Raw genomic sequence first — 14,726 nt, 5'->3', positions numbered from 1 at the left:
TTTCTATCATTGAAAACAAAGTTAACTTTCAGTGTTAAAGTCACATTGCCAGTTTCACACATGTAGGTGCCTTTGATACATGCCTGCACAGGTAGTCATGGTGTCCACTCACATTGCTCTAACTGTATTAATAAGTGCAGGCTTGGTCTGATATGGAAAGTTTTTTTAATATTTCAGTACAATTTATGCTATGCCTAGGTACCTACAGGTAATTTTTCTATATTGTCTTAGCATCCATTTCATAGTTATATACATGATGCATTACTGATTTTACCTTTATAGAACATATGGTATGTACAGTTAGGTTTTCTATACATTCTTGACTCATTAGCGTCCAGCTCATTCATTACTATAAGTGATGCTTCAATGATTTTGCTTGTATAGGCGCCAATGTGGGTATATGAGAAAGCTTGCCACTAGCTTCTCGTGGGTCAGTGGTTCTTTCTGGGGTTTTCCCGGGTTCTTCCTCCACCATTAATACTGGCCGCCATGTATAGCCTATCGTGTGCTGAAAAATGGCGTTAAACCCCACAACAACAACAACTTGTATAGGCAGTCAAAAATGGTCTTCCTACAGATAACATATTACCAGTATTTGTTATTTGGCATTCAGTTCTCAGATGTATTTATTTTAGGTGATGTTACAGTGATTTTACCTGTCTGTGCTGTGGAAAATTGGCTGTCCTACAGATCATTTATTACTAGAATTTGTTATTTGGCATCTAGTTTGTAAAATTATTTATTATAAGGGATGTTTCAGTGATTTTACTTGTATAGGCAGTAAAAAAAATTAGTCTTCCTACAGATAACTTATTGCTAGAATTGGTTCAGTTTGTACATGTATTTATTATAAGTAATGTTTCAGTGATTTTACCTCTATAGACAGTCAAAAATTGGCCTTCCTGCAGGTAACTTATTACTAGAGCTACTTATTTAGCATCCACTTCGTTTGTGTTAATAGCGAAACTGTAATCCTTAGCTACCTGTACAGGTCACTTGAGCCATTTTACAGTTGTTTATCATAGTGTATAATTCTGCATGGACACAACTAAGTTCATAATTTAAAAGCAGTATGTGCGCTACATTATGTGTATAAATTGTCTGCTCTGCCTGTCTTATTGATTTAGACAATGGGCAAGACCAGTCTGACAACCATTGTACATGTGGAGTTTTATCTAGTTGTCATTCTTTGAATACATGTCAGACTTGCATATTATGGACAGAAGTCCATGGGAGACAAATCTATTGGGACTTAGGGAAAGACACAGAAGCATACCTTTAGGGACAAAACATCATCAGCTTGCATGCAAGAGTTTGAAACCATATCATTTACTGGGGAGTGAGATGGAGAGCAACATCAGCCTTAGTTACAGTCTCATGTATCAGAATTACGGACCTGCTATGTGGATCAATATCCCATACCACATCCAACCTCAAGAACTGGACAATGTCATGCCAGCCAACATGGCCATGTTCCTTCATGACTGTACTTGACCAATGACTCTGATCACAATGGGCCACAATCACACAGCATCAGCCACCAGACTAATGAATGTATCCAGTTCAATGGCTTGAGGAAGGTTTACCATAATGACATGTGGAGTTGACAGGTGGTTTTGGTGGACTCTTTATCACATTCATCCCATCTCCTAAGCCTTCATCCAGAGCTCATTCTGCAGTAAATGCAGCACTTATCTATTGATTGTCAACCTAAACACATTCAGTGAACTCTTATATGCTTTGAGTTCATAATGAGATGCAGCAATGGGTTCTAAATGATGTCCAGTGGGGAGACTGCTTGATCATTGTGGACTTGCAAGAAGCATGACTCCGTGTCCCACTCAAAGGTTTCCAGAAGTCTTGTGATTATGAAGTTGTATCTCAAAGGCAGGGAAAACACTCTTGACTCACATCGAGAACACCTTGCAAGTACAGAATCTGGCAATAGTGACTGGTGTGGATGCAAACACAGAAGACTGGGGTAACAAGTCTCTTACCTATTTGGTATGCAATAGAAAGGTGGTAATATGCTCAAGATGAAAACCATTTTGAAAGTTTTTCATTTGTGTCTGGAGAACCTACATGGGAATGGAGTTACCAATCTGTCCGACAACTCTGTGATGACTTATCTCAAACAGTAGAGTGGAACCAATTCCCCAGACATTTATATTCTTGTTTGAGATTTTCTAAAGTGGTGTCCTCAGTGACATATCCAGCAAGAACAAATACTGATACAAACAGAATTGTTTTATTCATCCCCCATTTTTCACTCAACAGATGCGCAACAGGATTTTCCTATGATGGGCAAATTGGTGACAAGGTGGAATGCCCAAATCCCAACTTTTGTCTCACCAGTCCCAGATGCAGGAGGCCTGGACAATCAAGGTAGATCATGCCTCATCTTGCCTTCAAAAATGGGAAGGATGATGTATCAACATGGACACTTTGTTCCTAGATAAAGTGGGCTATCTGTTTCACATATCAGAAATAACCCTACGCCAATAAATTCACATTGCATATTGGCTCTCAGAGTTAGGACATTTGCCACGAATATGAGAAAAACTGTTCTATACCTGTTATTAACCATGCAGTGGGATGTAGAACCAAGTACATTCTCCAGTTTTTATTAGAGATCTTTCATCCTGAAAGGCTTAACTTGATCTGGCGGAATTTTTACCCATGGTGCAAAATGCTACCTATCTGGGCTGTTCAACAGCAAGCCATCCATAAAGTTTGGTCCAAGTATGCTATGTTTAATTAATTTTGTTGTGTAGAAACAAACATTCTTCTAGTAAAATATGCTTCTTTATTAATACTTACCCAATCATAATAACTTAGGAGAGCTACTACCTTGCAAATCCCGAGTGGTCTAAAGCGCTCTCCGTTACGGATCACTGCCATCTCACCTCTGTCTGCGCAGGTTCACATCTCAAATTCAGCCAATGTGGGTATGTGAGAAAGCTACCAGTAGCTTCTCGTTGGTCGGTGGTTCTTTCCGAGGTTTTCCTGGGTTCTTCCTCCACCATTAATACTGGCCGCCATGTATGGCCTATCGTGTGCTGAAAAATGGCGTTAAACCCCACAACAAAAACAACAAAAACAACAACAACCTTGCAAATCCAGTCCTCCCAGGCTAAAATGTTTTGCTAAAATCTAAAAGTTATCTGCCCACTTAGGTGGCAGTTAGATAGAGTGACTCCCCCTTGATACTGGAATTGGCACAAAAACCTGTAAAATCAGTTACTACTGAAGCAGACAGTATGCTGTCTATATGGATGTGACTGGGGGAAGGTTGGGAAAGTGTATGAGTATTATGATTGGGTAAGTATAATCAATAAAACATATTTTACTCACAAAAATGGTTTCTTCTTCAAATACATTACCTATTCATAATACCTTAGGAGAATAGGTATAGGGTGGAGGGCTAAATAAATCCCCTTGCCCCAGAAAGACTAACTCCATTTCCCTAAGGTATCTCTGGAGAGACCATCTCCATTCCCCTAAGGTATGTGAGACTGCTTTTAGATAACTTGAATGGAAAATGACAATGAAGCCGTTTAGTTTTTAGATCAACAGATCAATAGGTAAAGTCACTGTGACTGAGAGAAGAAAATTAGTGTTCAATAAGTTTAGTTCTGTATCATGTCTCTAGACTAAACTTTGTGAATGGCCTGTACTTGAAGTAAGGTTGAAGGCCTGTTGATTTTGGAATCAAAGGTCAGGATCACTATGACTGATTAAGAAACAAGATTTTTTGCACAAAGTTTACATTTTTTGACCTCATACTTTCTTTATAGTTTGTGAATGTCTTACACCTTGAATTAGTTGTTAGTTGGAGTTGAATTGCCCCAAACAGAGACTTTCCAGTAAAGACTAATCTTTAGACTATTGATTGACCAGAGATCAGACACCAAATCAACAATTATAAGATAGCGTATCAGATGACAGTTATTGAAGATCTGTCACTGGGTCATCAGTACTAGGTGGGATATGTCTGACAGTTATAAGTTATAGAAGGTATGTCACTGGTCACTAAGTACCAGATCTCTGGATACTAGCCATTGGGCTTAGGACACCAGACACTGGTCACTTGGAGGTGTACTGGGTGACGTCTAGCTAGATCTGTTGCCTGGCACTAGGCACCACTTACTGATCACTGGGTTTGTTTTATATTGCTGATCTTCCATTTTCATTCTCAGGTCACTGATTATCAGGCACTAACCACTGGTCACCAAACACAGCACCAGGTGGCAAGCATCAATCAACATATGCTGGGCATCTGACATTGGTCTTTGGACCAAGTACCAAGTTTTGACCACTGGTCTGTGGGCCAGACAGCAGGAGGAAGGTATCGGTTCAGTAACTAATCTTTCTGTTTCCTTTCTATTCCTGTGGGAACAGCCTAATTATGTCCTGTTCATGTGGAGATTTCTTAGATTGCAATCTTGCTCCATTATTCTCTCACTCAAAAGTGAGGTATGTGGGGCTACTTACTAACTAGCCTGGCTGGTTGAGACCTTTTAGTTAGTCCAGTGATATGTGCTCCTTGCTGTGAAACAGATTTAACTTGGTTCATTTATTTATATAATATAATTTGTATCCATATGTTATGTAAATATTTCTTATGTTTTGTTTTTTCTCAGCCTGGGACCTGGCTGTGTGTTTGATGCAGGTGAGAGAAACTTGTGAGCTTGTCACAGATGCCAGATTTGCTTATGGAGAACTAGGAAGGTAAGAAGTGTTCACTTGCTTATATTTATAGATTGGTCTCTTTTTTATATACATGTAATTTGTTTGACTTTTGATGAATTTCACATATTAAGTGGTCACAAAACCGTGTCCACAGTTTCTATCAACTGTTATATGTTGGTTACTGTGTTTCTTATATGGTTAGCCCAGGGAACTGCCATGTTAATTTTCATTAAAAATAGGGGTAGAGGTGAGCTTGTCATCAGTTAAAGAATTCTTGTCAATAAAAATGTGCTAAAACTTTATTAAAGGAGAAGATGATCCTATAAGTCAACGTGGGTTTATTATGCATGAACTGCATACTGTAGTTGGGGCCCCGAGTGGCCAAGTGGTCTAAAGCGCTCTCCCTTACGGATCACTGCCATCTCACCTCTGTCTGCGTAGGTTCAAGTCTTGGTTCAGCCAATGTGGGTATGTAAGAAAGCTTGCCAGTAGCTTCTTGAGGGTCAGTGGTTCTTTCCAGGGATTTCCTGGGTTCTTCCTCCGCCATTAATACTGGCCGCCATGTACAACCTATTGCGTGCTGAAATATGGCGTTAAACCCTACAGCAACAACATATTTTTGTTCTGTGATTTAAACATGCTTGTGGTTATGACTGCAAGATGTTATTCTGAAGAAGAAACATATATTCACTGTGTGATAAACATATGACATCACTCATGCCTTCGGTTTATAGTTTGTACTTGCTCAATTCGAACTTTGGAACTCCAGACTTGTGTAAGAATAATGATCTTGCCATAGCACTTAGGAGATCCAGACTTTGAGAGAATATGGCTCGATGATAAAGAAGACTATACTTTGTTAAATTCACTTCTGCAGAATGTTTTGTGAGATGAGATATTTAAAAATAATGATATTAATGATATCATTACTAAATTTACAGGTCTACTTTGGGATGCAGTAAGCAAAATTGGGTATAAAAAAAACACTTTGTGCTAAAGATCCACCCTGGATGCACATTGAAATTAGAAAACTCATTCAACAATCAAAATGGCTTTACAGTTGGACAAATCACAAACCAAGCCCAAATAAGATTATTAGTAAAATATGTGCATCCAAATATTTCCACAATCAGCGGTTGGCTGGTGAAATTAAAAATTGTTCAGACAATTTTAAGGAGTGGTAGAAATTTGTTAAAGACATCCAGATAAAGTCCAACAAGAAATTTTGTGACTCATTGATTACATGTAATAACCAGGCTAATGTGACAGATGGTGGAGAGAAATCTAAAATATTTAGCAATTTCTTGTGTGAACAGTCTAGCATACAGATTGATAATATAACACAATGTGAACTTGTTGAACTAGACATACATCATTTGCCATACCCCACTATCTCTTACATCAGCATCATTGGAGATGAGATATACAGCATTGTTATAAATCAATCCAAGGATCAGGTGATCTAGACTTACTGGATCCCATGTTTCTTAAAAGTTCAATTAAGTATCCACTATGTTGGATCTTTACCATTTATCTTAATACCTCAAGACTTCCAGATTCTTGGAAATTAGCACATGTGGTCCCAACATATAAAAAAGAATGTAGAATGAATGTTTGAAACTATCATCTAATACCACTCCTTTGTATTTTGTCTAGCATATCTGAAAAATGTGTCTACATATATCTGTTTAATTATATTGTTCAACATAACTTGATTGCATCTACTCAGTTTTTCTTTACACCTGGTGACTATACAACAAATAAGTTACCAGACATTTATAATACGATTTGTTTAGCCCTAGGCCATGGAAAGGAAGTTTGAACTGTTTTCGTTACTATAAGTAAAGCATTTGATCACGTTTGTCATTCTGTATTACTTATTAAACATAAGAAGATTGGTAGTTTACTGTTTGTGATTAGAACATTACTTGTGATTAAGAAAATAAGAGTTGTCCTAATTCCCAAACATTAGATTTTCAATCTATAAATGCAGGAGTTCCTCAAGGAAAAATCCTTGGACAATTATTATTTTTAGTATATATAAATGATACTGTATATACAATCATCACTAAGATAATTTGCTGATCATACTACACAATCTACAATCATTTAATATCCAAATGAGGCTGGTCAAATTGTAAGTTTGAACATTCATAAATACAACAAAGGTCAGTGGTCATAACATGAAAGCAAAACTCAAATAACCTTCCTAAACTGTGGATGTCCAATACAGATATTCAAGACATTTTGCAGCATAAACACTTAGGTATTATATTGTTATGTGATGCTGTATGGCAACCATTTGCCTGAAAAGGTCTGGGAGACAGTTAATATTTTGATGATTCTAAAATATAAATTGGTTCACTTGTCCTTGAGAAGAATGTATAACTCTTACATACTTCCCATATTTGAATATACTGATTGTATCTGTGATAACTGTACTATGCAAGAAAAAGAATTACTGGAAACAATAATTTGGAGGCTACGAAAATAGTAACAGGTGCTACCAGAAATGTGGCTCAGGCAGTATTATATGAGGAAATCGGGTGGGTTAGCCTGAATCATCAGCACTATGAGCATAAATTAATTCAGTTGTTTACATGAACAATGGTTTTGCTCCACATTGTTTACAAGATATAATTCACCTAACAGTGATACCTACACCACTCAATCGTCAAATAATATTTGACTTCCTTTGTGCTGAGTGACACTTTATCAGAAATCATTTCTATCTTCCACAGTTCAACTATGGAACATGTTACCCATTGAAATAATTAGTAACTCATTCATTCAAAATTTAAAAACTCACCTGAATCAGAAGAAACATAAAATTCATTCACATTATTTTCTTAGTGATCAGGTAAATCAAATCCAGCATACACGATTGAGAACCAAATGCAGTAGCTTAAATAACAATTTATTCCTAAATCATGTTTCTAACAGTAGGTACTATGCATGTAGACAAGTAGAAACAGCTGAACAGAATATCAGAAGTATACAACTAAGAGACATTGTGTTTTCCTCACATTACTGACCTGACTTACAATTAAGACATTATTATCCGGCAATTCAATGTATTCTCACAAAATTAATATGCATATATTCATGGCAATGCAAACCTTCATAAAATTATCAAAACAATTTTCAGATTAATACACAGGGACAGGTGCATTCCATCTCTTTTTAACTATTAAATGATCTTTGAGACAATTATATATATTAGAAATGATCAAGTATACTTTTATATTTGTTGTTGTTGTTATTGGGTTTAACGCCATTTTTCAGCACACGATAGGCTATACATGGCGGCCAGTATTAATGGTGGAGGAAGAACCCGGGAAATCCCCGGAAAGAACCACCGACCCTCGAGAAGCTACTGGCAAGCTTTCTCACATACCCACATTAGCCGAATCCAAGACTTGAACCTACGCAGACAGAGGTGAGATGGCAGTGATCCGTAACGGAGTTTTATATTTGTATATGATTATCTGATTATCTACTTCAAATCAGTAAGACAGTCATTGAGTGTTACAATTTCTCAGTAAATGGGGAGAGAGTTTTGTTCTGTTTACAAAAGACACAAGGCATTCAACCAGCTAATCCCATGAGCCCATGCTTGATAACACCACCATCCATGACTTTTACAAAAACAACAACTTCATTTTTGAGGAAAATATTAGCCAATTATATGCCCATCCTCATTGTTCAAGAAATAAAAGGTCCAGTTTGCCCCCTTGACTGTTCATGTGAGAAATAGTGTAAAACATTGATAATCTGGACTTGGGTCACTTCCACGGGCTCCCATTATGACCCCATACAATTTAAATATTCTGATGATAAAATATTAATTATCTGGATGGCCAGTTTATGGCCAAAATAATTGTCCCTAATGGGTTCAGTCAGCTGAGGTTTTACCCAATAGACTAAGTTTTGTTGTAGCTAAGTTTCCAAAATCATTGTCGTCTAATAGATTCAGTCAACTGAGGTTTTTACCCAGTAGACTGAGTTCTGTTACTTGTATCTAGATTGCCAAAATCATTGTTCTCTAATGGTCTGAGTACCATTAAATAGGGTTTTTTGTAGTGTATTGTACAGTTGCTTTACTGAATGGATACATTTAAACAACTGTGTATTATTGTATGAAGGTCTGTTCAGAGATGCATGATTCTACAGTTCTCAATGTTAGCTCATGAAATTATGCCAGATATTTTCAGGCCAAACCATTGCTTCATAAAATCCTGCCAATGTTCAGAAAAGTCTTCCCATTCTTCAAAAATAGATGGAGGAAATTTCTCCTACACATGTTGATTATCATTTACACCATTGTCATCAACCAATAAACTGCTGGTGCAGAATTGTGCCACCCTTTTTATGCTGACCACTGTTAAAGTACTCATGACCCTTTTCTTGCTCATCAGATAACTGCCCCTTCCATTTTAAAATGGGGGGTTGGATTTTCTTATTATAGGATGGGGTTAATGAAGAAATAAAATTAGGGTTTGAAAATATGATGTGTGAAAATATCAGTTTTTGTTGATTTTGAAGGACATTGTTGCAGAACTAAGCATGAATAATGCAATCACATGTCCTCAGATAGACTATTCCATCTTAAGCCAAATGTATTATTGATGGCATTCAAAGACTGAGCATGTCTCTTAACCATTGCTTGTCCAGTCTTAACTTACTAATAGAGATTTTTATGAAATTTGCCTAAGTATATTATCAGTCATGACTAGAATGTATGCCTTGTACCATAGTCAGGCATCCTGTCTCAAGGTCAAGATCAAATGGCAAGGAACATATAACTCAGTGACTTGTATCATTGTCCAGAATATAACCTTTGAACCACCGAATATATTTTGATGAAACTTTAGCCAGTCATATATCATAATTGTCAGTGTGTTGCATACCATAGCCAATCCCTCTGCCTCAAGCTCATGTCAAGGGAGAAATAATTAAATGACTTGCATCCTTGTGCAGAGAATAACTTTTGAAGCACTGAAGATATTTCATTCAAATTTAAGCTAATTATATATCACAGTTGGCTTGTCAAATTCCATAGCCAACTGCTGCTACAAGGTCAAGGTCACATCATTGTACTGCATCAAAACAAGACAGTGTGTCACATATCATAGCCATGCTCGCTGCCTCGAAGGTGAAGGTCAGTTATGGAATATGTAACCCAGACTTGTATCCTGCCTGGAGTATAACTTGAACTACAGAAGAAATTTGAATGAAACTTCAACCAGTAATATATCAAAATAGTGTACCATGTACCAGTACAATAGTCATGCTCCCTGTTACAAGGTTGAGGTCAAAGCATGGTAAATATGACTCCATCATCTCCATTGATGTATGAATAAAACTTTTTGTGAAGATATTTTAATGTAATGTAAGCCTTTTGTATCTCTTGATTTGAGTGTTGTGTATGTTAAAATTCATACCCCAGCAGGTCAAAGTCATAATAAAGATAATGTGTCTTATTTCCTTGTCCAGGCTGTCGTTTTCTAACCCATTTGTATGTTTTGATTACATTTTACCTGTCCACACTTTATCATTCAGTAGGTAAGTCCTTATAACAAAGGGCAATGTGATTGGTTGGGAAAGGGTCAGAAGAAAGGCATCAAGTGTACTGTTTGTAGTGCTCTTGTTTATAGTATCACATAGGAAGGTGCTTTTGTCACATGAAGTCATATGACATAGGATGATGCTTTTGTCACATGAAGTCATAAGACATAGGATGGTGCTTTTGTCACATGAAGTCATATGACATAGGATGTTACTTTTGTCACATGAAGTCATATGACATAGGATGGTGCTTTTGTCACATGAAGTCATATGACATTGGATGATGCTTTTGTCACATGATATCATTTCACATAGGATGGTGATTTTGTCACAGAAAATAATATGGTCACTATTATTTCCAGCCCAGATAAAGTGCCTCCTAATGCAAAGATCATCTACACATTGGAGTTGCTGAAGAAGGAACCTGGACCAGAATATAGTGCATTGTCTGCACCAGAAAGGCTTGAGCATGTGTAATTATTAGTTTTTCTTTTTGTTTTTTTCTCAGTTGCATTAATAAATAATGAGATTTGGGACTCGCTTTTCAAGAGGCAGTTACAACACCATCATTAAAATTTTGTGATGGCTTTGTGTTCAAATGTTTGGAATTCATATAACAAATGTTATAATGTGGTTTGCAGTGTAGAAAATTTATATGAAATTTTTGCCCTGTCTTCAGACAGTTTGGGATTATGTGTTGATTTTGTGCATATGTTATAAAAATAAAATGATAACAAACTAGCAAGAGTAAATGGGGAATATAGTGGGTGTGGACTATCTAATTGTCTGTAGTAAATTTAACAGATATAGTTGTTATGCATTTCATTAGGGAGCCCAGTAGTTATCACTTCTTCCATCTGTCCATACATTCATGCTTCTTGTAAATGTCTAGGCTCTGCAACGCTTGAAGATAATCAGATATTAATTGATAGACCAATTACCTATTAGATGTAGATGTGCCTTTGGTGGCGCTATACAGTTTCACATTTTGCATAGGGTTAGGAATTTAAAGAAAAAGAATGTCCCCGGCTTTCCTCACTGGTTATACTGGCTATTTAAAAAAGACCTTGTATATCTTAGGTATAATGAGACCATCCCTATCTGAACGACATACGTACAAGCTCCCCATCCCATCTTTATCACAAATCCCAGTAGGGAGAAGTTTCCAAACTTTTGTGGCTGATGTAAGATTTACAATGACGTCATGGGGAACCAGCAAGTTTCCTGGGGACTCGATACACGTTCAATGCCCCCACTAAACTTTTGGCAAGAATTCTTCAGCTACAGTGCAGCACTCATCAGCTGGACTTCCACCCAGTTGATTTATCTAGAAGCTGTCTTACATTAGGGGACTGGAGATGGTCTCTCCATGGTAATGGAATGTATCTCCACCCACCTCTTACCTATTCTCCTCAGGTATTATGATTGGGTAACAAATCATAATACACATACACCCTCCCATCCTTCCCACAATTAGAACCACATTGCATGCCTTACACATGCCTTAGTAGTAACTGAGTCACCAGATTTTGAACCAATCCTTATAATACAAGGGGAGAAGACTCTGCCCAACCTCACCAGAATTTGTACCGATACTTATAATACAAGGGGAGATCACTCTGTCCAATTAACACATAGGTTGACAGATAACATAGCTAAAAGTGTTATCTAGGAGTGCTGGATTTGCGAGGTAGTAGTTATCCAAAGGTATTATGATTGGCTAAGTATTCTTGAAGAAACATTTTACTATAAAAAGATTGGTTTCTTGAGAATATTTGACATTATTTCAATATTCAGCAATTAAGAAGGATAAAAAATGGAAGAATGTATTTTTGTGTATTCCTGCAAATTCTTATGGGGCAGTAGAGGAACAGCTACTTCAGTAAATTTTTTGTTTGTTTCAGCCTGAAGAAGAAGGAGAGAGGCAACTATTATTACCGCCGCTCAGAGTGGATGAGAGCTCTGCATTCCTATCAAAGGTAAATAAACTAACAAGAAGTTATCAGTACTGAAAATGTAATTTTCATCTTCCATTAGATTTAAGAATTTAGGTATCATTATCTTAATATATTGTTAGACTTTTATCTCCTCAGTCCTGTAATATTTTGATAGTAAGAAATTTTGACTTCTGTTTTGATAATACCAATTTTCATGTATTTTTTGATTGATATAAAACACAAATTTTAAAACTCAATGAAAAAGGATCAACTTATGAAGAAAATAAGAACCTTGCTATCCCAGTAGCATATCCAGGAGTTTTAGTACTAATTTAAACTTAAATTTTGGGGAAAACTATGAAAATTAACAACCTCCAAAGTTAATGAATTCATATTGTTTTTAAGCCACCATTGCTTTGCAGATTTTGTCCTGTCCATCTGTATGACCATCCATCCCAAAAAGTTTATTAGTAAGATTGCACAAAAACCACTAAATGTGAAAAAATTGAAATTTGGCTAGCATGTTTATATATGTGTGTGCAAATGACCTAATTAGAATTTCATCCATTACATCTTTTTTCTCCATTGTTTTACTGTGTTTTTTTTTTACATGTTAGCATGATCAAGCAGAAACCATGTGAGTTAGACAAATGAAAATCAGTATGAATGTAAATGTGGATAATTAGATTTTCAAGCCATTGTAGCAACTTTAAAAAAAAATTTAAAAACATTTTCATTTTTGGGTCTGCAGTGGGTGTATACTGTTTGGAAATCTGGTTTGTATATATATATATATATATCAACCAGATTTCCAAACAGATTTATATATATAAAGAGAGAGAGAGAGGATGCAAAAGTTTCATTGTTTTTTGTCAAACCAGTATTGAAGTTTTACATGTGAACAACCAGCCTGTTCTCTGTCCTTTTCTGGCTCCTGAAAAAGTCAATGAAGGGGTGAGGTTCCTTGGTCAAGGTAAAACTGTCATCTGGATCCAATATTTCTAACAAAAATTGAACAAAATGAAGAGGCAAGCAGTGTAACTTTTATTTACATGGGTTCAGAGTGATGAAATTAAATATATTTATGGAATTATTCAGAGCTTGTAAAACATAGTGAATAAGTTCATTCCTATTGTCTGAACAAATAGACTCAGCTATGCATATATGGTGGCCATGTTAATAAAGAAACTACAGTTTGATTTGAAATACAAACAAGATGATAGTTTTAGAGACCTCCTGGTGACAAGGGTTTGTGAGAAAGCTTGCCAGTAGCTTCACAGGGCTCGTTTGTTCTTCACAGGTTTTTCCCCGGTTCTTTCTCCACCAAATATACTGGCTGTTGTCTGTAGCTTATCTTGTGCTGAAAAATGGCATTAAACCCATAACAACAACAACAGCAACAACAACTAAGAAATCCACAGGTAACAGACACAAGCTCAACACTAAAATGTGTCCAGACCCAGAAAATGTTATGTTTGGAGTTGAGACTACAAGCATAAAACTGTTTTAGTACATTGCCACTTAGATAAATATCTGTAACTCAGGACATTCCAATTTCACACCTAGTCCTTGATTTAATTTGTGTGATTTTAATGTGCAGAAATTGTCCTTTCTATCAAGGTACCACATCTTTGTAATTTAGACATATGAGAAGTTAAAAGTTGGAGAATATATAACTTGTCAGAGAAAAGACTACTCTGCTTGATGAATCAGACTAGCCAAGTTTCTTGTAGTTGTTCTCAAAATCAGTATTATGTTGAGAATTATATATTCTTTCTAGTTTGTACAAATAGTATCAGACTTTCATTTAATATAATTGAAATGTTGTACAACAACAACATTAAAAAGGAGTTGTTGATATCGCGTGACTCATGGACTTCCAATGTCATTGTGTGCGAGTTGTGAAGTCATGTGACTATTAACACAAATGGCAAGTACTGGGACAGGTCTATGCCAAGTTTCACCTAGTCTGTCAGCGGATTAAAGACATAATGATTATGGGGCTCCGAGTGGCCGAGTGGTCTAAAGCGCTTTCCATTACGGATCACTGCCATCTCACCTCTGTCTGCGTGGGTTCGAGTCTAGGATTCAGCAAATGTGGGTATGTGAGAAAGCTTGCCAGTAGCTTCTCGTGGGTCGGTGGTTCTTCCTGGGGTTTTCCTGGGTTCTTCCTCCACCATTAATACTGGCCACCATGCAATGCCTATCGTGTGCTGAAAAATGGCGTTAAACCCCACAACAACAACAACAACAACAACAACATAACGATTATAATACTTCGCATGTTTGAAAAATAAATAATTTTCCTGTCGATTTTATGCAGGTATAAGTCGATATAACATAGTTTAAATTTGCTAGGCCACCTGGAAAGCTATATTACGGTGGCGGCAGATTCCATTTTTTTTAATATATGTAATTGCTCTGAACCCACACTCCATCCTAATGTCCAAATGTGAAAAATGGGGTTAGAATATTTGGAGGAGACCCAGATTAGAAAAATTTTGAATCTCTGAACTGAATTTTGGCGCG

General features: G+C 36.6%; 1 protein-coding gene across 1 annotated transcript in view; it reads left to right on the top strand.

Moving 5' to 3' along the window:
• Positions 1-14,726, top strand: part of LOC149801747 (peptidyl-prolyl cis-trans isomerase FKBP8-like) — a 51,094-nt gene that overhangs the window by 14,965 nt on the left and 21,403 nt on the right. Inside the window, exons 5-7 of the mRNA XM_089956073.1 lie at positions 4,644-4,731; positions 10,623-10,733; positions 12,165-12,239. Of these exons, the coding sequence (XP_089812199.1) occupies positions 4,644-4,731; positions 10,623-10,733; positions 12,165-12,239 (274 nt within the window). The remainder of the gene's footprint in view (positions 1-4,643; positions 4,732-10,622; positions 10,734-12,164; positions 12,240-14,726) is intronic.

The sequence above is a fragment of the Sinohyriopsis cumingii genome, chromosome 4 (assembly GCF_028554795.1).
Source record: "Sinohyriopsis cumingii isolate HCF-2022 chromosome 4, ASM2855479v2, whole genome shotgun sequence".
Taxonomy (NCBI): Eukaryota; Metazoa; Mollusca; class Bivalvia; order Unionida; family Unionidae; genus Sinohyriopsis; species Sinohyriopsis cumingii.
This window is presented reverse-complemented; position numbering and strand designations above follow the sequence as displayed.